The sequence below is a fragment of the Strigops habroptila genome, chromosome 18, assembly GCF_004027225.2.
Source record: "Strigops habroptila isolate Jane chromosome 18, bStrHab1.2.pri, whole genome shotgun sequence".
NCBI lineage: Eukaryota > Metazoa > Chordata > Aves > Psittaciformes > Psittacidae > Strigops > Strigops habroptila.
Window position 1 is genome coordinate 2,369,240 of NC_044294.2, and position 24,738 is coordinate 2,393,977.

A 24,738-nucleotide genomic window follows, 5' to 3' on the forward strand; every position below is an offset into this window, starting at 1 on the left:
GACATGCTTAAGATAAAGTCCTGAGTGCAACCAGCCAACCCCTGCCTCAACAGCGAGGCTTGTGCAGAGAGAAAACCCACACTAAAGGGTGCTTCCATAGCAGCAGGGTTGCTTTTGATCCCCATCCCTCTTTCCACCCCGCAGGCGCCACTTCCACGCTCCAGCTTGCTCCGATGGGAAGCCCAACCATCCTAGGAGAGGATGCGGGATGGATTTCACAAGCTGGTGGACACACTGAGGACATCAGTTACATGTGGGCACATTTTATTCTCTGGATGCACTTGCGCAGTGTTTCTGCTCAACAGCCAAAGCTTTATTGATTCAAAACCAGGACCCGTCTCCCCCACCCCCAGCACGCTTCATATTTCTATATGTACCCCCTTTTCCCACCCCTCAACCACTCTTTTGCTTCCACTTGGAGTGTTATCTCTGCTTGGAGTCTGTTGTCTCAGAAGCCACCAACTGACAATTCATTCAATTTTGTTTTTTTCTCCCAAGAACCATATAAATTACATGCAAAACATTGTACATAGAGATTAATATCAAAATGCAATACAGATCAGGTGCACTTTAAGCTGGACTCTAGGATATGGCAAACACACCAGGGTACATATTGCTTTGAAACCACCATTTTTTTTTTGTTTGTTTTAATGTCATGCATACCACATAATAGTCAGTCTTTTGTTTTGTATTTTTCTCTTTTTTGTACAAAAATACCAGTGCTTATTATACTTAGTTACTGGAAAAGAAAAAAAAAAAACCTCAGGTCTGTGTGCCCTCTTCAAAAGAAAGGTTTGTTGTGAGAGCATTGGATAAATATATATACACACACATAAATGTTGATTTAATACTGTATATATATATATTTATTTAAGGGGAGGAAATAAACTAAAGGCAGTTTTAGCCATGGGCTTTGCTGAATGAAAACTCTATTCTTTTGTTGAGCAGGAGGATAGCAGAGGCAGGAGAGCCAGAGATCAGCCTGGCTCGGTGGCAAGGGACAGCCTTGGCAGAGAGATGCTGGAGAAGAACAGCCAGGCATTGCCCTGCAGCTAGGAGAGCCGTCCCCCCACGTCACCGTGCCCCACTGGGGAGAGCTGGGGTGCAGGAGGATGGTTTATGGGTTGCGTGCTCCATGAGTTGATAAACTTGAAGGAGCTGAACCAAGCAGCGAGAAGCAATGTCAGACAGGTACATCTGCCCTTCCCCAAGAGGTACAAAAGCTTGCAGGGACTCTTCTTTGAGGTGCTTGGTCCCTGCAGTTCATGGAGGGCAACAGCATCCCTGGAGCTGGGATGGGGCTTTTCCATTCGCCCCAACATTGTGTCGCCCCCGAGAAGCATTTCTAAAGGGGCTGAGCACTACAGGATGGCTACTCCTCGACTGGGGAAAGCCAAAGGCTGCCCATGCTAAAAGTTGGTTTAGTTTTTTTCCTTCTTGAGATTGTTTCAAAATTTTCCTCAAAGCTTATTGCACAAAACCTTTGAAAATTAAGAATAACCCCTGTGCAAATCAAAGGAAACCTCATCACAGAATGCAAACGCCTAAAAATGCCTGTTCAGCAACGCACACAGGACGTGGTGTAATAATGTCTTTGGTACCAATCTGCCAATTTATTTCACAGAAAACCACCACCACCACCAGCGACCCTACTGTTAGTAAGAACTGGATGCAAAATTATGTTCAGAGTGTTTTAATAACAAAGCATTCCAAGGCAAGTTAACACGGAGCACAGGGTATGACTTCGGTTCCTGTCGGGCATGGCACTCTCCCCCGTGCACACTCGTGGCAGTTCAAACAAAGCAGAAAATAATAATATATATATATTTTTTCCCCCTTTTTCAAGGCATGTTGCAGAGAGTCCCCAGAAGTTCGTGCTGCTTGACCATGCCTTTCAACGTAGAGCACCAATCTCCCCCAACTCTTTTGTAACGTCCTCAATAACTTAACCCAACCTGCTGCCAGTATATCACAGAAACTAAATAGAAAACATACTTTACAGGGAAAAAAAAAAGAAGGATGTATGCACAATAAACATTTATACTTTAAGCAACCAGCCATACCAACATAATTTATATATATATATATATAAAAAAAACCCCATTTGTGTCATCCAACTAACATCTAGTATAAAGATGGCTGCTCGGAGATAAGGAAGCTGACTGGCATCTGCCTGTGAACTGCTGTCACACAGCCACGCGACTCAAGGCTTAGTTAGTTTTTTGTCTTTTAAACAAAATACATATGGCTGACGTAAAAATATCCGTTTCTGAGCTAAAGAAAACTATATCTTTTTTTTTAATCTTTTTTTTGGTTTTTTTTTGGTTTTTTTTGCATAATATTTATATAGAATTCTTCTTTCCCCCCCGCCCCCCTCAATGTGGAAACTAGAACAACAAAAATAGATCAACTAAGGAACAACCAGACCCTTGTGGCAACCTGCCAGTCACAGATTTCTGGGAGTGACTTTGAGAGCCTCCAAAGTTGGCTTTTTGTTGTTGGTTTAGGTCTTTTCAACAGGTCTGAGGTATTAAAAAAAAAAAAAAAAAATTAAAAGAAAAAAAATCGGTGCATTCCCCCTCCCTCCCAAAAAGTATTTAATAAATATTTCATGTGTAAGAACACCGTATTTTCACCTTTTTTTTTTTTCTTTTTTCTCAAATATTTAAAATAGAAAAAGTGAGCGTTGAAGCAATGTCACCTTTAGCACAGCCCCAAACCCCACAACCACCCCTTTTGGCTCTCCTGGCGCCACTTGTGGGTTACCCCCCCTGCCCTGCCCAGGGTAGGTCTCAGCTCGTGTGTGGAAGGAACGGGGAGGGCAGCGGTGGGTTTGCCTGCCCAGGCAGGGGGCTTGACACTGAATTTGCAATTGAGATGGGCAGTGGTGGCAATTTCTTCTTGCTGTTGGCAGTGTAGAGCCCAGCCTTCACCCCCTTTGCCAGGAGACCTGGGAGAAGGACCTTTCCTCAGGGCAGCAATGGGGTGAGCTCGTCCTTCCCTCCTCCCACCCCAAGGAAGGGACGAGTCGGTGCTGGGCTGGAAACAAAACAAAGACACTTGGTTTGTGGTGGTGGGTAAGGAACACTTATTTCTTGGCAAAGTACTGGGCCCTCGCGTGGCAGGCGGTGCTGCAGGCAGTGCTTGGAGAAGGCACGGGAGATTCTGCTGTGCGTTCAGAAAGGAAAGGAAAGAAGAAACCAGCCAGCCCACCCTCTCGCTCAAACCTCTCTGCTTCCAGGGATGGGGGCTGGGCAAAGACAATGATGTTCTACAGCCAGTTACAACCAGGTTCTCTCTGCTTCCAACCAAGCCAAGCGGGATGAAGGAGTGAAGGCAGCAGAGCTTCCCCCAGGCCTGCCTGCCTGGGGCCAGTAACCAGGGGTGCACCAGCAAGAGCCCAAGGGGAAGAAACTAAGCCCAAGCAAAGCAAGCTCCTGCCTCCTGCTCAGTCCCATGGCTTCACAAGAGGGTGAAGTTCAGAGGACACTGGGGGCCTCTGGTCCACTAAGACAGGACTCCTTCCAAATGGTGACAAGAGACGGAGGTGAGGCAGGATGCAGGGTGAAGAGATGACCTTCAAGAGAGTAGCAAGCAAGGCAAAGCCTCCATGCAGCACCTCCGCTGGAAGACCTGCAGCCAACCAACCAACCTGCCACCTCTGCCAGGAGTTGCCTCCCCTGGCAAATCAGCCACAGGAGTGCTATGGAAATCAAGGGTCCTGCCAAGGGTGCTAGAGCCTTCTCCCCTTCCACTGGCTAAAGAGTCAACCTGACTTACCCCTTCCACGATCGAGAGGTTGACCCACTGGAGGGTCAATAACCTGATGCTTGTTCTCCGTTCAGCCTGCTAACGCTCGGGCAGCGATGCGCAGAGCTGGTGGCCATGGCTGGAGCATCCTCTGGGCTTCCTCAGCAGTTAACCAGAGCTTGTACTCCAAGGCAAAAGGATTATTTAACCCAACAGTACAGACACGCCAGAAGGGGCAGAAATCCCTCTGCTCGTGGTAGCAGGAACTGTTAGACCTTTGCGAGGCTTTCCCCTTCACAGCTCTTCAAAAGCAGAAGAGATGAATCTCTTAAGACTCCCCAGGAAGGAGCCCTGTTTCTCACAACCATGGGTTTTTTCTTCACCACCCTTCCACTGCCAGTTCACCTCCACCTTGCTTTGTAGAGAAACCAGCTTTTACCTCCAGCAAGGTTACAGCCAAGTCACCTTCGTTCCTTATCTACCAATGACTGCTTTGGAAACAGAGAGAGAGAGAAGCGTGTGCGCACACACACGGAGGAGGAACTGCAAAGGTTAGGTACCATTTTCAAGGTGGAAGACTGGTGTGTACATCCCTGTATCTGTCAAACCTGTGAGTAAACACCTTCCCCTGGCTGGGTTTTTTTTCCATTTATTTTTAATTTCTCCCCCACTTCCCACTGTGGAGTTACTGGGGGCAAATCCCACAAGCAAAGAACAAACCCCAACATTAGAAGAAAACCCTAAAAACCACAAGTGGAGGAGAACAAAAGAAAACAACAAAAAGAGAAAAAGAAGAAATAAAAATGAAAGTCACGAATGGCCCCAGCCCTGAGGCTGAGCACGTGCGTGTAAGACTACAACAACTTGAACTTCCTTTGAACATGCATTTCGCAAAGTGAAACCCCCCCCCCCCCAAACAGACACATGGAGCCCAACTCTCGGAGAGGAAATAACCTGGCTGCTTCACTTGGGCGAGTACCACTGAAAACGAGGGATGGAGATGCACAGTTTTGGCTTAGGCTCTCTCCCAACACCCAGCATCGTGGTACTCTGGTTCCCACTGCTAAACAATGGTAAAAAAAAGAAACAAAAAACCCAAATCAAAACAAAAAAAAAAACCCCAAAATGAAACACCAAAATGATATACGTATGAGCAGTTTGACACGAAGTGACCGCAGTGTGTGATCAGTTACTGGTGCCGGTGTCACACAGGGCGAGGGGCGAAGGTGGAGGAGGAGAAGGGGGGGGTTTCAAAGTTTTAAGGTCAAACTGATGTCTCCAAGCTGTGTAAGGGGCTTTCGGGCTCCGGGACGGTGACCTCAGCTTGATCGCTGTCCACTGCATTGTTATTTCTGTTGAGGGGTGTAGATCCACCCAGGATACCCCCACCTCGCTTTTTGAGTCCGTCAGTCTCGGGGTCGTCTTCAGCGCCGTCAAGGAATGGTGTTCGAGGCTCGTCTTCCTCCAGGATGAACTCTGGGTGAGTCATGAAGTTATGGATGGAGCTTCTGGATTCGGGTTTCTCGAGGCCTTCGTACAAGGAGCTACGGAACGCATTCACCACTTTGATCTGCCGGAGGCGAGGAGCGTGGGGGATAAACAGAAGAGGGGTTAGTACCAGCAAGGAGAGGCCAGAGCTCCCAGGAGAAAGTCAAAATAACTCATAAAGACACAAGAAAACAAAAAGCACAACAACAACAACAACATTAACCACCACTGAACAGACAGCTAAGTCGAAATGAAACATCTATGGTGAACTAGGAGGGCCAACATGGATCAGACTCAGGCACTAGGTGTGTGATGGGGAATCAACCGACTATGGGGCGACTTCAGAAGCTGCAAGAAAAGACACAAAACAACTCAAAAAAAAAAAAAAACCAAAACCAAAACCAACCCAACCCCCAGATCACTTCAAATGAACAGAAGCCAAAATGCATTAGTTGTCATTATGTGTGCGCACGCGTATCTGTGTGTACAAACGAGGACAAGTGGAACTACAACTCAAAAAAGAGGTGGGTTAGACAAACAGCGGGTTCACTTCAAGGCAAAAAAACAAACTACTGTGGGAGCCATGTGTGTGTTTGTTCTAGTTTGGTTTTAGACCTATAGAAAGGAATGGGCTTTAAAAAGGCGTCACAAACTTTTCAAGCCCATGTGAAGCAGCAGGTCCAAGTGGATGCCATGAGCAGTAAAACTGGACCCAGCTAAACATGCAAGAAGGAAGCCAGATCTGTGCGAGTTTGCCCACAGGGCTGCCACCTGGATCCCGGGCTGGAGCTCTGGATCCTTCCCTACACCGCCATGCTGAAGGAGACCCAGCAGTTTCCAAAGGCAGTTGTTCTTTTGGATGCTCTGCACGAAAAACAATCTCAAACTCTGCTAGAAAGCCTGGCCACACATCGCTCCTGTGAAGCCCACAGGCTGCCAGCCCTGCCAAAAGCCAGACTCAACGTGTTCCAAGCAGATCCAGAACCCAGTTTGGAGAACCAGGGTATGGCTCTGCTACCTCCATAGCACTGGAAGGGAGAGGTCGGGAAACAAGCAAGTGGTGGATTCGCTGATCCCTCCAGTTCCTCTGCAAACCCAGCCTTGAGGCCGCCCAGCTCTCGCCCTCCCTTGCAGCCAAGTCACAGTTTGGATGGGTGACAAGCATCAGACCCAGTGAACAGAGGGGCAGGAGGTGGCAGCACCGTGGGGCTGCAGCAGAACTCTCTGCCCCGGTGCAGCCACCAGCATGCGTGAGGCAATGACTTGTGCATCCCAAGTGCAGCAGAGCTCCAGCTGTCCTGGGTGAATTAGGGCTATAATCACTCCAAAAGATGTCAAAAGGCATCAACAACTGCAGGAGAGCGATGCAGTATGGGGGCTTTTGAAGCAGAGGTAACAAACCAAGCAGCTCAAGGTCTCCCAAGGGAACTGGGACATCTCCTGCCTTTCTAGGGGAGGAAGCTACGGACAACATCGCCAGTAGGGACCAAGCATCCTGCAGAAGCTCTCCTGTGTCTTATGACAGCAATGGAAGTCGTTACTCTGTTAAGCAGAGTTCATCTGGGAGCAGATCTGCTCCTCTAGGAAGCAAATGCCTCCAGACCACTGTGAAATGTTGTTCAGCAACACTGGGCACAGCAGGGACATTGGTAACACCTCCCTGTAGCAGTGCCGGTCGTCCTGCTCCATTTCCTGCCCCATGGAAGCAGCAGGAGCTACCCTCATCTGCTCCCAACACTCAATGAACCCAGTCCCCACCACCTTCCCTGCATGGCATCCCTGTGGACTGAAGCTGGGGCACAAAAGGGGTGCTCCTCCACAGCATCCCTAAGCTACACCTTGAGAACCTCCCCATCACCCAGCCACTGCCCAAGGAGCGCAGAGCTGCTGGAGGGAGACTGATTCACATATCCCCTTGCAAGCTGATGAGGCAAATAAAGGGGTGTGTGTGTGTGTGTGTTCTGGCACTTCTTTGCGAATGGGCTGCAGATCTGGTGGGTGAACAGAGATGACACCCCTCTTCCTGGTGAGATGAGCTGGGTTAAAGTGTCCACCTCGGCATGGTACACGGGCAGGATAGGAGGGAGGTCACCAACCAGCACAGGCAGCGAGAGCCTCCTGGGGATCTTTGCTCTCAGCACAAACAGCATTCACAAAACCAGACCAGAGGGATTACCCAAAGAAGAGCCTCATGCCTGGAACCCTGGAGGTTTTACCTGGGAGATGCTCCAGGGTTCCCCTCTCGGGAGGGCTGAGTCCATTCTCCGCCTGGCTCAGAAATGGTGCTGCCCTACCTGGGGCAGCAACGTGGCACCCCCAGGCCCAGGCTCAGCACATCCCAGCTGGAAATAAACACTCCAGCTCTGCACACACAAATGGAGCTGCACACACACACACACACACACATGTGAGCTGGACGACAGGCACTCATGAGGAGGTGAGTGTGGGCCAGGTACCCCCCGTGATGCTGGAGCATCAGCTGGCCTGCAAAAATGAAGGTTTATGTAGCTGGGAACAGAAATCCAGAGCTGTGTTTGCTGCACTAAGCACCACGGTAAGATCCTGGATAAATCCAGTGTTTAGTGTGAATGCACAGCACAAAGGAGACCACCAAGCAGGCCATCTTCTACCAAGAACCTGTCACATCATCCACACCTTCACAACAGCAACTGCAAGCACCTGCCCCTACAATGCAGCGTGCAAACCCAACCGAACCAAGCACAACCAACCCAGACAAGCTGGGAGAGCCCAGGTGAATTGGGCAGCCTGGTACAAGCTTAGAGGCAGGAGTAGCTTCACAGAAGCCCTCCCTGCCTCACCACCTCGAGCACTGGTGAGTCCAGACCTCATCTACCACATCACTGCCTTCAGCTCTACCAATAAACTTAAGCCACAGCTTTCCTCAAGCTTTTCTTCCTTTGATTTAACCATCTCTGTCAGCAACTGCTGTGAAATTAATTCAGCCGTTCCCTTGTCAAAGGAACCCAACAGCAAGGAACTGCCTTCTGAAAGAGCAAACAAACCCGAAATCCTCCCCACCGAGCTGAAACCCCACCTCCCGCCCTGCCCACGGTCAGGCTCATGCCTCCTTTCCACCCACAACCTGCACAATCTCCATCCTTCTCATTTCACACCATCGCTGCAGCACCACAACGTGCTGGGCAAACCCCACTGCTCCCATGGAGATGGAAATGACATCTTCTGTGTGAAGCCAGCAGCAGCTCCACCACTGACCCTGACTTGCTTTGCCCAGCTCCCTCAAACCAGGGCAACCCCCCCAAGGGACACCAGCTCAGCTCCGCAAACCATCTCCTGAGGGTCATTGCTGAGATCCCTTCTCCTCCAGCACTCCAGAGGGGCACATCCCTTGGACGTGCAGTGCAAGGCAGAGGGACACTGTTAATCTGTATGGAGGGAAGTGGAGCTTTGAGAGAGAGGAGAGGGAAGCAGCAGGGGGAAATAGAGAGAAGTCTAGGCAGGAAACAGAGGGAAGACTTAGCAACCTGGGTTAGCTTCTTGTCAAGTTGTTTGCTGCCTGGAAAGGCACAAGCTATCCAAGTTCTCTAGTCCCTTGCTGCGAATCAGGGAGAACATTAATCCACAGACTGCAAAAAACCCGTGGTTTGGTCTCACCCACCCAAGCCCCCTACCCTGAGACCCCTCTAAGCAGGTTTGCTTCCCATTAGATAGTCTCGGTGGTGCACGGATGCAGTCGGGAACAGAAGGCAGCTGCGCTGCTTCAGAAACACTGGGGTTAAACAGAATCAACTTCAAGCATCAGCATCAGCTAAATAGAGAGAAAACAAAACGATCAGGAATTCTCTCTTCTCCCCCACAGTGCATAAACAGTGGAGACTGAAAGCTATTCCAAAAGTCACCAAGGGTATTTCTTCAATAAGAGAACACAGAAAATGACTGTGCAATAAAAAAAAGCCAATTATCCAGGAAAGAAACACTACCTACTGCCAGCCTGGCACAGCCCTGCAGAGAGAATCCACGCTCATGTGCTCACAAGCCCATATACACAAGATCACAATGAACACGGAGAGGGGCGCTGCACCAGAGTGAGCTTTCCTTTGGTCTGGAAGCCCACAGCTAGATCCAGGATCCAGCTTTCCCCCTGGTGTTCAGCAGGGCCACGTTTTCCATCTCCATTTGCATGCAGAGAGTCGCGTGTCTCTGTTCTGCACACGCTGGTTCTCAGGGTGTGCAGAACAAGCTGGGTGCTGACGGGCACCGGTGCAGCCCGGTGCTGGCCCTGCCGAGCTCCAGGGCTCGCTCAGCTCCGTCTCACACAGCATGCAAGCTCATAGGCAGGATGGGGATGCTGCTTGCTTACAAGCCAGCTCTGAAACAGCATGTTGAGCTGCAGGCTCTGGGCAGCTCCGATGCATCACCATGGGCCAGCTGAGCCGTGGTAACCGGCTGCTCTCCCGCACCAGCCAACCGAGGCAGGAGCAAACAGCCCTTGTCACCCCCGTGCAAGAGGCAGGGAGCACACAGGCAGCCCCTCACCACGGCTCAGCCCATCCCAGTAGCACACAAACTGCTGTGGGAAGGGCTGAGCGGCCACTCTGCCTCCAAACAGCTTTGGTAAAGCAGCATCTCTGCCCAGCACTGCCCTCCTGGGGCATCCCGGGGCTGGGCAGAGCTGCATGGGAAGGCAATGACAGCTTTTGGGTGCAGTGTGCCCTTTTCACAGCAATGCTTTTTAGTTGCTCATGAACACAAGGTTCTTTGAACTAGAATCACCAATTTTGGCACCCCTCAGGAGGGTGGACTCAAACGTCAGTCCTGCAAAGGAGGAGAAGAAGTAAAACTGGAGGAAGCAACAAGGGATGGGGTGGGGGGGAAAGGACCAGGAAGTACTGTAAACTTGTTAAAGATGCAACTGCATAAAAACTATTCCTTTTTTTTTTTAAATGCTCTCCCGCCCCATCCTTCATTTTGGAAGTCAGTGTGAGTCAAGGTTTAGAGGGAGAGAGAACAGGCTGGGTTAGGTTGGTGCAGGTGCTCTCTGTGGTTATTAGAAGTCATGCATTGTAATAGACTATCACTCACTGCCCGCAGGAGGAGATGCAGCAGCAGCAGCAACAGCAGAAGTGGTGGGAGTGGAATTGACGGAGGAAAGAGCTACATGGGTTGGGCTAGAAACATTTTTTACATCGTGGTGCTGGCTCACGATGGAAGGCTGTCTCCTGAGGGCTCCCTGCAAAGAGGAGGCGCCGGTCTGGAATGTGTAAACTACGTCCATCTGCAAAGAACCAGAGAGTGAGATAGCGTCGCCCCGGCCAGAGACAGGGAGAGGGGTTGGGGATGGAGGGGAGCAGGGAGGTTGGGCAGACACACAGGGACAGGAAGGAAGAAGGAGGATGGAGAGGTGGGGAGGAGGGAGCCCCCCACCCCGCACTCCCATAAACCCACACCGGGTTTTTGGCTGGCATTGCTGGGAGCAGAGGAGAGGTCCCACGCTCACAAGGACAGGGTTTATCCCACCACCAAGAAGGAAAACTGTGGTGGGAGGGAGCGACAGAGGAAACACCTTGGGTTATTCCTGACAATCTGCAGGAGGAGCAGAGAAAGAGAGAGGGTGGGCAGAGGTGCGAGCTGGCAGCCGGTGGTCCAGAAAACTGCACTGGGAAAGGGTTTCTGGGCCCTCAGCCCCATGGGATGTACATGGGAGGCTGAATCCTGGGACACACGATGCTCCATGGCAGCCGGCCGTGCTGGGAGACGTTTCAGCCTCTCCCCCAGGCTCAATGCTCTGCACAGGACTCGGTAGGGATGCAGCAAGGAAGCACCCTCAGTGGCTGAGCCACGGTTGCTCTGTCGCTGCACACCAAGGCCAGAGGAACCGAGCAGCATCCAGGTACCACTGTGGTTGCACAGCTCCTCAGGGAGGGACACCTCCTCCAGCCCCACACGCAGCTCTCGCTCACCCTGGAGGTGTTTTACACACTGCTTCACTCCTCCAGGCTGATCCCCCTCCACAGAGGGACCTCCCTTCCCGAGTGCACAGGCTGCTCCGCAGGGAAGAGCCTTGTGCTCATTCAACACGCACCGAGTCGGGACAGAAGCCCCAGGGCGCTCGGGTTGACCTGCTGGCTGCTCTGCTCCATGGCACCTCAGCCAGGGAAGGAGCTGCTAAAGAGGCTCCAGGATGTGCCAGCATCCATTTTTCATGTTGCAAGAGCTCATTTCAGCCCAGATCCATCACGGCTGCAGGGAGATACCTGGGATGCTCCAGGCTCAGCCTCAGCGGCACACTCAACCACTGGTACTGTGGCTGTTCATGTGCAACTGGACCCTTCCAAAGCAGCACATCTCTCATGTGAATGAGCCAACTGAGCTGTCAGCTCAGCCCCATGCACTGCCCTGGGCTGCAGAAAAGCCCATCTGCCCCTCACCACGGGCAGGGAATCGAGGCTGACCCTCACCTTGAAAGCATCAAGGCAAGATCTCACAGAGAAGCCAAGATAACACGGCACAACACGGCTGCTGTGCTCGCTCCATGTCTGGGCCCTTTTGGTGACCTCCATCGGTTGGAGGGGCAGAGGAGGATGAACAGAAGGTAACGCAGCAGCCCTGCATGCCAGGGGACATGGGGGACCTACAGCTTTCCTCCATGGGGCAGCTCTGCCCAGGCGTTGAGGAAAGACGAGGGACAGTGATTCACTGCAGGGAGCTCGCCCTGCCCTGCCCAGCAGCATTCCAGGGGAAAAAAAAACACCCTTTCAGGAAAAACTGAGTCAAGGAGAAACAGCTGATGTAAAAAAACCACATTAACAGATCGATTCTCCTCCCCTTCTGTGCTGTGGGGCCAAGAGCTCCAGGCCAGGAGACTGGAGACTGGCAGGGAGGGGTGGCAAGAGCCCTTGGCCGAAGAGCTGTCAGGAAGGACAGCAGAGGAGTGAGACCAGCGAGGGTCTCATGCAGGCAGATCCCTCCTGGGCACATTGCCCACTGAGAGCAGCATCCCCACAGTGACCAGGAGCAGCTTCAGTGCTGACCCACTCACTGCACAACTCTAAGAGCCTTGGAGGCTCCATGCCCTGACCCAGAGTTTCTGAGCACTCTCCTCTGCTGAGAGAGGTGCAGCACATCCAGCCTCAGGCTGCAGGACACTGTGTTCCACATGGGAACAGGATAGTGCCTCCCCCAGCCCCGAGCTGAGCCAAAACCAGGCTGTCCTGGTTCCCCAACCAGAAAGGCACGGGTGGTGGGAGAAGTCTAGCCCAGGAGGTGATGGCATCCTCTGCGCAGCAGCCGTCACCTCCTTCCAGGCAGAGCCCCTGGAGAGAAAGAGAAAGAAAGAAAGAGAAGGAAGAGCCCCCCCAGTCCCCACTGCCCCACAGTACCTGTGTCTGTATCCTGTTGAGACCCCTGAACCACAGGATCTGCCCGCGCCGCAGCTCCATTTCAGCATGGTCGATCTCGTCCACGTCTTCAGGCAGCTCCTCCTCTGGGATCTCCTCCTTGGTGATGCCATGGCCAGCTTCCTTCAGGAACTTCAGGTGGCTGGTTGGGACAGTGCAGATCAGCTGGGGAGAGGCAGGGAGAGAGCAGCTCCTTAGCTTGCAGGTTATGGGAGCGTGGAGCCCACCACCAGCCTCAACCAAAGGTGAGCAACCAAGTGCCAGGACTCAGCTGAGACACCCCGATGCAAGAGACATGCCACTGCTTGTAAGCAGGGTGGGAACGAGGAGTAGATGAACAACCTCCCCTCCTCACTGCAGGGATGGAACTGGGATGGAGCATTCCCCCCCTTGCAAAACTGCCTTGAGCAAACACCAGGGAGGACACAAGGAGGGGAAGGCAGGCTGCGCTGCAAGCACACCATGGCACATGGTGTGTTCTTCAGACTCGCTCTTACCTGGCCCCAGAGGAGCTCTCCCACTCCGATAAAAATACACCAGAACCACTGGCTGAGGGTGAGGCCGGAGCAGCTGAACGGCTTCCCCCCAAACTCCACAATGATGATCTACAGCACAGGAGAGAACAAGTCACACACTGGGGAGCTCCAGGGGCTGCAAAGCACAGCCACGGGATAAGGTCCCCTAAAGGCACACATCTTTTCCCCCCTCCCAGGGATCACAAGAGGAGCAAGGACCTCATGTAGGACAAGGGGTGATGGGTTTAAACTTAATCAGGGGAAGTTCAGGTTAGATGTAAGGAAGAAGCTCTTTACTGTGAGGGTGCTGAGGCGCTGGAACAGGTTGCCCAAGGATGCTGTGAATGCTTCACCCCTGGCAGTGTTCAAGGCCAGGTTGGACAGAGCCTTGGATGACATGGTCTGGTGTGAGGCATCCCTGCCCATGCAGGGGGTTGGAACTGGATGATCTTAAGGTCCTTTCCAACCCAAACCATTCTATGATTCTATGATCTAGGCTAGTAACCTTACAGGACACCAGAGGCGTGATGACCAGCCCTGGCCCCTCCCAACACACTCTAGACCCCAATATTCATGTTTTGTGCCACCAAGAAGCCGCTGGAGAAGAATAAAAGGGACAGAACAGAGCTGAGGGCAGTGACTGCAGCAGACGCCGGTCCTGCCCGTGGCCGGTCCCATCCCAGCCCCACCGTGTATTCCCAAAGCTTCACCTGAGCCGCAAACGTGCCCAGCACCACAGAGCAGAAGATGGGGTTGCGGTAGATGGACTCAAAGACGTTCCTCTCGCCGTGGATCTTGCGGGCGTTGATCTCGTTGAACAACTGCATCATGACAAAGGTGTTGAAGACGATGGTGTAGTGCTCGGTGGGCGGCGAGTGCAGCGGGGCATTGCGGCCGCTGTCGATGTCAAAAAACCTCTCCCCTAAGCAGACAAGTGCGTTTGGGGAGGGGATGGAGAAGGAAAGGGAAGAGAGAAGGTGAGATCCTGCTCCTCACTTCTGCTTTGCACTGGTGGAGAGGGAATTAGGGTCCCAGGTTCTTGCTGAAGATCCCTTTAAGAGCCCAGTTGGAGTTCCCCATGCTAGCTCCACTGAACACCTTTGAAAAGCTGCTTTCCTGGCTCTAGAGCAAAAATCCTCTCCTTATTACCCTCCCGCTCCCCATCTGTTATTATTAAGCCTTCTAGTACCTAAAGGAGCTACAAGAAACCTGGAGAGGAGCTTTTGACAAGGGCCTGTAGGGACAGGACAAGGGGAATGGCTTTAACCTGCCAGAGGGGAGATTGAGATGAGCTCTGAGGCAGAAGCTCTTCCCTGTGAGGGTGCTGAGGCGCTGGCACAGGGTGCCCAGAGAAGCTGTGGCTGCCCCATCCCTGGCAGTGTTCAAGGCCAGGTTGGACACAGGGGCTTGGAGCAACCTGCTCTAGTGGAAGGTGTCCCTGCCTGTGGCAGGGGGTTGGGACTGGAGGAGCTTTAAGGTCCCTTCAACCCAAACCAGTCTGGGATTCTAAGATTAAATAAGCTGTCCTGGCCAATGCAAGTTCACTGAGTGACAACTGAGAACAAGGGACGCAGCGCTGGGGAGGAAAGGTGCTGGTGAAGCAGAGCTGGGACTTCTGCCCTGTTCTCACCATCATCCTGTTTGTTGGGGCCTCAAAGCTCACCTGCAAAAAGCAGTGTGAAAATGATGGTCAGCTGGTACACGGCGTGCCCCAGGATGTTCTTCATCATGGTGCGGGAGATGAGCGGCTTGTTGCGGCCGTAGGGCTTGCGCAGCAGCAGGGCCTCGGATGGGGGTTCCGTGGCCAGGGCTAAGGAGGCGAAGGTGTCCATGATCAGGTTCACCCACAGCATCTGGACAGCCTTCAGGGGTGAGTCCTGCAGAGAGAGCGGGGGGAAGAACACATCACACCACCAAAACCACCCTCTTCTCCCTCCTTGTTCCACAGGAGCCTCCACTCTTCTCCCACCGAGCCAGCACCCCCTTACCTGCGTGATGCAGGCCCCCGTGAAGGCCACGATGACGGCCACCACGTTGACAGTCAGCTGGAACTGCAAGAACTTGGAGATGCTGTCGTAGACGTTGCGTCCCCACATCACCGCCTTGACGATGCTGGTGAAGTTGTCATCCGTCAGGATGATGTCCGAAGCCTCCTTCGCCACGTCTGTGCCTGCGATGCCCTTGAGGACCAGGGAGAAAGCAACGCGGTGAGTCATGGAGCAAGCTCCATGCTTGGCATCCTCCTGGCTTCTGCCCAGAGACAGCCCCAAGAGAGAAATCCACCAGAGCCAGAGGAGCCGGAGCCCATTCTGTGTTTGATGGTGAGTTCTGCTGCAGCACCCAGGGGTGCAGAGGCTCTGAAGCAGAGAAGCCTTCAACAACAGACACGGGCTCTGGGTCAGCACAGCTTTTCAGCCCCAAACTGGGGCCACAGTGCAGCAAAGCTGGGAAACAGCTTTAAGTACAGCTTCCTCCTCATATGAGGGAACACAGGCAACCCTAGCTGGCTATCTCTGCTGTAAGCAAGGGTTGGGAGCCCCAAATGAGAGAGTGCTCAGCGGCCCAAAGCCCCCCTGGTGCCTCTGTCCCATCCAGGGCTGACCACCACCTCCCAGGTCCCCTGCAGCATCTGAAAAGGCCACATTTGCTCTGCAGGAGCTGAGCTCGCTGCTTTTCTCCCCGCTGGCACACAGAGGCGCTCGCTTTGCAGCGATTAAACGCACTGATGCTCGTAAGGAGCTGGTTCTGTCTCAGACAGGGACACCCAGGCTGCTGCGGCAGGGTGTGAGCTTCAGATGCAGCTGGACAGAGCTGTCCTATGTGCTATTTGCTCCCCACTCTCTGGAGGTCCAGCACAGCCCCAGCAAAGCCCAGTGCCTGGCCATGGGCTGCTCCTGCACGTGAGGGCAGAGAGCCCCACTGGTGCCCAGGAGAAGACCCTGGTCCTTTAGGACCTTGTGTTGGTCCTAAAAGCTCCAGAATTGCACTTGGGATGTTTAACACCTTCCTAAAAACACCCATAAAGCTCCCTCCAAGGGCTCACAAGGCTCCCCCCCGCATCTGGCTCCTGCTCCCATACGTCAACTGAAGCAATTCCCAGGAAAACCAAGAGGTTTCTTTCCTGGCTTCTTTCAGACAGCAAAGCAAAGCAGCAAAGCAGGAGATCACCATAAATAAACTCCCCAAGTCAGTGCTTGGAGCCTGGGCTGCCCATTAGGAGCCTGGGTGAGGAACTGCAGGGATGAACCATGTCATGGGGACTTACTGGGTGAGTTATTGACCCCACAGCTCAGACATCAGGGCCAGGCACGGCCCTACAAGTGCCAGGACACCTTCAGCTTGACGTGGTCCCTGCAGCTGGGACAGAGGAGCCCAGCCCTAAGGCAGAGTCCCAGTGATTGCTTCCCATCACTCCTTTGCTAACAGTGCTATGAATTTAATGAGAGTTAAACTGAACCTCCAAACCAAGTTTCACTAATACAGAAATATGAGAATAACCAAGTGTGTCACTAGTTCTGCACCCCAAAGAGAGTGGGAAAACCCACTGCCCATCCATACCATGGCAAAGCCAACATCAGCTTTCTTCAGAGCTGGGCCATCGTTGGTCCCGTCCCCGGTCACAGCCACCACCTGCCTCTGGTCACCAATGGTGCTGTCGATGATTCCTGAAGCAGAGACAAGCAGTTGAGAGAAAATAAGCCCCAAGGGCAGGGTCCAGGCAGGGACTGTGCTGCAAAAGCCCCCGGGCAGAGCAGGATGAGACACTGGGAGGCAGCTGCTCACCTTTCACCAGCGTGTGCTTATCTGTTGGGGAGGAGCGGGCCAGCACACGCAGCTTGGGCCAGATCTTGTCCAACTGCTCCTGTTCCACCTGCAGGACAAAGCATGTGTGAGAAAGGGCAGGGAGCCCCCCCTGAAACCTTCTGCCCCTCTTGGAGCACTGTGTGCAGTTCTGGTGTCCTCAGTGTAAGGACATGGAGGTGTTGGAGCAAGTCCAGAGGAGGCCACGAGGATGATCAGAGGCTGGAGCACCTCCCGTATGGAGCCAGGCTGAGAGCATTGGGGCTGTTCAGCCTGGAGAAGAGAAGCTGTGCAGAGACCTCAGAGCAGCTTCCAGTGTCTGAAGGGGGCTACAAGGATGCTGGAGAGGGACTCTTCATCAGGGACTGTAGCAACAGGACAAAGGGTGATGGGTTTAAACAGGGGAAGTTGAGGTTGGATCTAAGGCAGAAGTTCTTCCCTGTGAGGGTGCTGAGGCGCTGGCACAGGGTCCCCAGAGAAGTGGTGAATGCTCCAACCCTGGCAGTGTTCAAGGCCAGGTTGGACAGAGCCTTGGGTGACATAGTCCGGTGTGAGGTGTCCCTGCCCATGGCAGGGGGTTGGAACTGGATGATCTTAAGGTCCTTTCCAACCCAAACCATTCCATGACTCTATGACAAGACAAAGCCTTCACATCCGAGCACCCAGACAGTGCAGCTGCACTGGGTGAAGATCCCAGCAAGCAGAGGGACCAGCTGCCTTTATCCATGGATAAGAGGAAAACCCACACCCCCTGCAGAGCAGGACCCGGGGCTGCTCTCCCACCTCTCCCTTCTCGTTGCGGATGAGCCGGTTGAACTCCTTCCCCTCCAGGCACAAGAAGTCCTCCCCTGGCAGCAGGATGCCACACTTGGTGGCGATGGCACGGGCGGTGTTGATGTTGTCCCCAGTCACCATCCGGACAGTGATGCCAGCACGCTGGCACTTCAGGATGGCATCTGGTACCTGGGGGCACAAGGACAGATGGGGCTGGATCCTCGAGGTATCGCAGGAAACAGGCAGCTCCTCTCCCATCCTCCCTCAAAGGATCTGGAAAGGGCCGTGGTGGGCTCAGGAACCTGCATCCACCCGGAGCTCAGCTCCGTGCTCACACTGAGGATGAGATGAGGGGGACAAATCCCCCTCCAGCGCCAGCACAAGCTTCAAGGGAAAGCCTCCAGGGACTGGAGACGATGCCTGCCCTGCTCACGCCTGCTCCCAGCCTCATGTGCGTGTCCAGAGCAGCTCCTCCAGCACAGACAACACGAGAACTTCCAGCCCCAGCCCCAAGGGGAAGGCAACCTCACTGCCTCCCCCCGTCATGCCACGGTGCTGGGCGCCAGGGCTCGGCCAGGCAATCCATCAAAACGGGGGCACTTCAGCCACCCCGCTCCAGCGGCACTAATGGGTTTAGCTATTACAGAGCGGTGGGGGAAGAGGATATTAGTGAGAAATTAGCAAATTGAATCAGTGGCCTCCAGAGCTGGTGCAGACGGGGCATCTGTAATGCAATTCCCAGCCCCAGATACTTGAACATCCAATCAGGAAAGATGCAAGCAAGGCGGGAGCGCGGGGGCAAGCTCCAAAATGTAATCAGGAGGCAGGTATTGGAGGCCTTATTGCATTAGCCCAGCTGCCTGCCCCGGTGGAGGCAGAGCTGTGAGGGAGGAACCAGCTGCATCAGCCCTGACCCTCTCCAAAATCCCCATCGCCCCCCCGTGGTGTCTCTCTGTAGAACCAGCCTGGCTTGTGCACAGACCCCTGTTAGCAACTGAGGGGGAAAGTTTGAGCAGAAAACACCCTGCCACCGGGTCATTCTGTCCAGGTAGGGGAGAGAAATGCCTGCAGGATGGAGCTGGTAGTGTGGGGTACTTCAGAGATGGATGCAGAGGAGCTGCTTGTGTTTTCCTAAGGGAAAGGGGCTCCTGGCCCATGCCTGGAGGACAGCCAGGGCAGAGCTGGGTTCGGTACCTCTGGCCGCACAGGGTCCTCTATCCCCACCACAGCAATGCAGGTGAGGTCGGACAGGATCTCGTTCTCGCTGTCCCAGTCGGGCTCGGCGTCGGCAGGGAAGTCCCGGAACGCCAGGCAGATGGTGCGCAGCCCGTGGCAGGCCATGGGCTCTATCACCTTCTTCACCATCTCATCCCGGTCCTTCACCTTGAACACCCGGGGGTCACCGTTCTTGTCCAGGATCTTGGTGCACCTAACGCAGGACCAGGATGGATGGTGAGGGATGAGCACACGCTGCCAGCATCTGCTCCCCCCGTCACCCAGGTTCCCCATCCCTTTACCCACAGCTCCCTACACCTTTACCAAAGTCACCCTAAAAGAGTTAAACACAGTGCACAGCAGCGCCTCCCTGCTCCAAAACCGGGCACCCTTCACCCTGCAGCCCCCCAAAACAGCTCTATGGTGCATCTAAGCCTAAAGCCCATGGCATAGGGAGAGGACCAGCGTGATGAAGGAGGATGGTTACTTGCGGAGGATGATCTCGGAGGCTCCTTTGCTGTACATGCGGAAGCCGCCGTTGCCGTTCTTCAGGACTGTGCTCATGGACTTGCGCACCGAGTTGAAGGTGTAGACCTTGTAGAGCTTCTCCTCTGGCACCTCGTTCCGCACAGCCTGGTAATCCTGCTTCAGGTCCAGCACGAAACCCAGCAGGGCACACTCGGTCTTGTTCCCCACTTGCCGGGGTAGCCCCCCTTCCTTCTCGGGTGGCTGGAGAGGAGAAAGGAAACGCAATGCTAAACCTGGGTACGGCAGGATGGGAGCTGCAGGGTGGCAAGACCAGCACATAAGGTTGTGGTTCTCCAACTCACCAGGATCTTGGATGTGTAGGCTGAGTTGATGGCGACACCGTTCACAATGAGGTCCAGGATTTTGGGCAGGATGGCTTCGGGGTCGGGGATCTGGCGATAGTGGGTGTCCCCCACATAGGCCTGCACCACCGTCATGCGGTTCATGGTGAGCGTGCCCGTCTTGTCCGAGCAGATTGCAGTGGCATTGCCCATGGTCTCACACGCATCCAAGTGTCTCACCAGGTTGTTGTCCTTCATCATTTTCTGCAACAGGCACCACGACCACGCAGGTCAAAGCCAAAAGCCTGAATTCCCTCGTCATACCCACGGTGACCCCACTGCGCCGTGGTCTCACCTTCACAGAGTAGGCCAGGGAGATGGTGACTGCCAGCGGGAGCCCTTCGGGCACAGCCACCACCAACACGGTGACACCGATGATGAAGAACTTGACGAAGTACTGGATGTAAATGGGGGTGCATTCTGCCAGCCAGGGCCGCCGCTGCACCCCAAACGTGTCGATCACAAAGTACAGCACCAAGATGATGACCGTGATGGCTGACATGATGAGCCCTGGGGAAAGAAGAGGCAGAGCAGCAGGTGAGGGGATGCAGGGCAAGGGGACAACAAGGGGACAGCTCATGGAGGGCCACTCACCCGCCTTCCCGATCTGGACTGCCAGGCGTGTGAGCTTCCCTTGCAGCACAGACTTCTCCTTCTTAGGCACCTTCACCTTCTTCTTCTCCTTCTCCTCATTTTCCACCCCTTCCTGGCTCTTCAGGGGCTGGATCTCTAAGGCCACACCATCCTGAGTTTTAGCTACAGCCCAGGGTAAAAGAAGACACCACGTGTGAATAGGAGAGAGACCAGGAAAGCCCTCTGGGACACCACTGAGAAAGATGGTGGTGAGAGAGAGGAAACCCAGAACAAGAGCCATTCCCGACGACACACGCATCCGAGCACATGGAAACCTCCTGTCCCAGGGCCCTGCCACCTCCCTATGGGGCAGTTTTCTGTTATCTACCCCAGCCCTATGCATAAAGGATCCTCAGAGCTGACACTGCACCAGTCACACCTCTAAAGCAGCACTGCAAGAAACCCTCTGGCCAGGGTCTGGGGTGGAGGCAGGTCTCTTCTAGCTTTCCCTGTGGCTGCTTTGCAGCCTGCAGCAGATGAGGAGCCTTTTGGGCTGACCCCAGAGAGCCTCCAGCGCTCCCAGTCTCCTGATGAGCATCCCCAGTCCCTCCCAGTGCCACCTCTGCAGTGCCCTGTGGGCAGCTCAGCAGGAATCACTTGCCAGGGGAGTGACTGAGGGGGTGAGATGGAAGGGGTCAGTTAGACATTGGGATGGAGGTTGAAGAGGAGTGAGGCAGCTCCTTGGATCCCAGCCCTGAGCCATCCATCATGTCTTTAGGACCCAAGACAGCCAGGCTTTCAGTCACTAGAATGGTCTAGTCCAACTGAAGGTCTGGACCAGGGAGACTCAGGTCAGCTGGAAGTTTTGGAGAAGGATGGGAAGAGGGTGGGAAACCCCCCCCAAAGCTGTCTGCGGACACCCTGGGACCTGTCCCCTCCTGGCTGCCGCTGCTTGAGACACCCCGTAGCTCACAGCAGCTCCACATCGGACACCTCCACGGTTACAACAGACCCGACACGGACAGAACAAGCACCCGGACACAGTCTGACGGGAAGGAGGGAAACTCAAACTGCTGAGAGGAGAGAGAGAAAGAGAGAGGTGGAGAGAGAGGTGCAGGAATGGGCTTCCTCCACAGCCTGCAAAGAACAGTGTGAGAAACACTGGCGAGGAGACGCTCACGGAGTCGAGGCCATGGGAGGAGAGGGTACAACCGTCACGCTGGCCAGGCCCCATGGGACATGTCATCCCAGAAACAGCATAAGGGGACCCCCATCTCTCCCCAAACACAAGCCCTGCAAAGGGACAGCCTCTGAGGGACACGAGGGCTTCAGAGCCACAGTCACAGCTCGTGTCAACATGGATAACGTCTGCCCTGATAAAGGGATGCTCTGTCGGTGGTCCGGGCTGCTGGAAGAGCCCTGTCCTTCCTGCACAAGAGCTTTGCCCTATACAGGGGCAACGTGGCCACGGGGAAAGGCGGCCAAGGCCCATCCCAGCTACACACAGCCCTATGGTGGGTGCCGGAGGGCACCGTGCTGGGGCCACCGGCCACGGGACCGCTGCACCCTCTCCCAGGACAACGAGGCGAGAGTCCCGCCGGAGCAGCAAAGAGCACAGACTGATGAGAAGAAAGAAGGAAGGAAGGAAGGAGGAATGCTCAGTAGTTAGTGTGGTGCTGGTTCAAAGGATGGAGAGGCTGGTTACCTTTGTTGCGATTTTCGGGGGCTCCGGTTTTTTTACCTGTTCAAAGAGAGAAAGGGTGGAGGGCTGAGCACATGGACCCACGGTCACCATCCGGCTGCTGGGACAGCCCAGGGCCAGCCCTGCTCCGAGGGGCCGCACACGCTCCGGTGGTGTCCATACACAGGGCTCAGCTCTCTGCTGGCACTGGCGAGGCTCCGGAGCTCCCTGTGCTCCCTTAGGCACCCCGTCCCCAAGGCTTCAGACTTCCCCACCTGCAAAGCACCTCCTGCAACCCTCATCAGTGCTTCCAAGGGTGCCATTGGTGTCTCAGACCATCGGGGAGAAGCAACCACACAGCAGAGCTTGTCCTCCATGCAGCACATGCCAGGCACTGGTGCTCCCTACTTCCCGCTGCTGTGGGTGCAAGTGGATCCACCCAGGAGACTTGTCCCCTGCCATGGACAGCACTGCTCCCATAGTGAGGGGCTTTGCCCCCCACATCTGTGATGGGCAAGGGGGTCCCCAGTGCGCCTCCACAACATGGGGAGCACAGGGCTGCTGTGGTTTAAGCAAGCCTGGAGCGACAAAGGGTTCACCCACCTTCTCCCCATCATCCTTTGGTACCACAGAGGGAACAAGCTGGTGAAGCCCCTGCCCCACTTCACTCCCAAATCGAGGGCTGCAAGGCACAGAGCTGGTTTGCTGTGGGGCTGAGCGACAGCGCTCAAAGGCTGGGAAAGCACCGAGCCTGGGCGCCTCATTTCCCACACCAGCACCATTCCTACGTCTCATCCCATACTCCCACCTCCAAGCTGGCAGCTAAACCCCAGCAGCTCCTCGGCTCCAAATGCCAGCGATGGGAGGCAGCTGCCCGGCCTGGGCGAGCAGAGCTGCAGGAAACCAGCACAGACACAGCCTGGAGCGGAACCGGCTGCCAGGAGAGGCTCAGGAAGCTTCCCCCCGCCTGGCATCACATCCCGGGAAGGGCTCCCCGGTGCTGCCGCCAGCAGCTCCCTCCTGCCAGCTCCCTGCACCTCACGGCTGCTCCCAGTGAGCCCAGACTTGCTGAGCAGGGACACGGGGGAGAGCAGGAGCTTCCCAAGCCTGGTTAGTGCCGATGCTGGCTTTAAAGCTGGCACAGAGCAAGGGAATAAGCAGCGAGATGTGAGTGCCGAGGCATCGAGTCCCAGCGCAATGAGGAACACCTCAGCCTGCCTAGCTGCTCTCCAACCCTCCATCCCCAGCACACAACCCCTCCTTCCCCAGGGAGCTCAGGGATGCCAGCAGAGATCATCAGCAAAGGTTCTGGATGGGTTTCTATCACCCTGTGGACAACCAGGACTCACCTTCCCACCACGAGCTGGGCAATGAGCACTGTGGGACATCGCTATCGGCCACTTCTCCCTCTGAGCCTTGACCCCCCCACACACCCCACAGCTCCAGGCTGCGGCTGCTGGAGAGGAGACAGTTGGAGCCGTGTCCAAAAGGAGCCGAGAGCCGAGGTCTGGGTGCTCGGAGGCTTTCCTCGGGCAGCAGGGAGGGATCCCCCTGCACCTCCAGAGCTCACCGTACCTGCCTGGGCCATGGGCACTAACACGCATCCCACAGATGTGGGGGCAGCCTGTCACACACCAGTGGATGCTTCCCAGGAAAGGGAAAAAGGCAAAAGGAAGGAAAAGGCAGGCTCAGTGGATCTCCTTACCTTTCTTCACCTTCTTCTCCTCATCTCCTTCTCCTGCACCCAGAAGGGTGAAGATGATTCCTGTCTGGGAGTTGACACCCACAGCAGTCACCACCATCCTGCCAGAGCCCTCCATCACATGGGTACCTGGCACAGGAGGGAGGCCACGGTGAGACAGGACAAGCACCACATCCCATCTCCTTCCCAACACATCTCTGCATCCCAGCACAAACCCAGCGGGGTTCCTCACCTGAGAGCAGCATGGGGTCTTTTTCCAGGGATTTCTTGACTTGGTCTGACTCCCCCGTCAGGGAGCTCTCATCTATTTTCAGGTCATTGCCCTGGATCAGGATCCCATCTGCTGGCAAGAGATCACCTAGGACAGGAGCAGAGAGGGGGTCAGCACAGCTCACCCTGCGCACCCCAGCCCAGGAGGAGGCTCCGTGTGTCAGCAAAAGGACTCAAAACTCAGTCTCAGACCAAATCTAGAGGGGGAAGAAGCAACAGATGGGTATTCTAAGACAGATGGCTATTATAAGATGATATTCAATAAGTCCAAAATCTTCACTGATGTAGGAAAGCATTTGTTGGGAGGACTTCTGCTCAATCACTGCTTCTCCCATCTGGTTTTACTGAGTCAACAGCCCAAAGCCTCCCAATACATCCAAACTGCTACACATTACACCAGCCAAGGAAGGAAAAAGGAAAAAGCTCTGTGTGAAAGCTCTATGTTGGACCAATCTCCTTCCTGCCAGGAGCTGCATGGGATGAGCATTCCCCCTGCTAAACAAGGAGCAGGACCTAGTTTAGCCCAAGGGCTACACCTCCTTCCTAAGGAAGGGTTCACCAACAAGGACAGGGTTGTGAAAATGAATCCTTTTTGAGACCAACAGGTCACTAAAGCAACCCAATGGTGTGTGCAGAGCCTGGCTTAGCTCCAGCAAGGCGAGCAGAGCTCCATCACCTCCACAGGAGCATCTCCCACTGCTCCTGGCCATGGGATGCTGCACAA

The 24,738-nt window shown here is 54.4% G+C and overlaps 1 protein-coding gene across 4 annotated transcripts in view; it reads right to left on the reverse strand.

The window, feature by feature from the left end:
* Positions 1-295: 295 nt before the first annotated feature.
* Positions 296-24,738, reverse strand: part of ATP2B4 (ATPase plasma membrane Ca2+ transporting 4) — a 47,624-nt gene continuing 23,181 nt past the window's right edge. Inside the window, exons 5-22 of one of the 4 annotated variants that reach the window (XM_030473070.1) lie at positions 23,977-24,102; positions 23,748-23,873; positions 22,067-22,102; positions 20,383-20,544; positions 20,084-20,298; positions 19,750-19,992; positions 19,407-19,648; positions 18,899-19,133; positions 17,714-17,893; positions 16,913-17,000; positions 16,688-16,794; positions 15,118-15,309; positions 14,793-15,006; positions 13,840-14,051; positions 13,112-13,219; positions 12,597-12,779; positions 10,403-10,492; positions 296-5,320 (exon numbers count right to left, since the gene is read on the reverse strand). In XM_030473070.1, coding sequence (XP_030328930.1) covers positions 5,015-5,320; positions 10,403-10,492; positions 12,597-12,779; positions 13,112-13,219; positions 13,840-14,051; positions 14,793-15,006; positions 15,118-15,309; positions 16,688-16,794; positions 16,913-17,000; positions 17,714-17,893; positions 18,899-19,133; positions 19,407-19,648; positions 19,750-19,992; positions 20,084-20,298; positions 20,383-20,544; positions 22,067-22,102; positions 23,748-23,873; positions 23,977-24,102 — 3,065 coding nt within the window. In that variant the 3' untranslated portion in view covers positions 296-5,014. Of the gene's footprint in view, positions 5,321-10,291; positions 10,493-12,596; positions 12,780-13,111; positions 13,220-13,839; positions 14,052-14,792; positions 15,007-15,117; positions 15,310-16,687; positions 16,795-16,912; positions 17,001-17,713; positions 17,894-18,898; positions 19,134-19,406; positions 19,649-19,749; positions 19,993-20,083; positions 20,299-20,382; positions 20,545-22,066; positions 22,103-23,747; positions 23,874-23,976; positions 24,103-24,738 lie in introns of those variants that run through there. The other 3 variants (XM_030473067.1, XM_030473066.1, XM_030473069.1) reach the window with 3 other exon arrangements.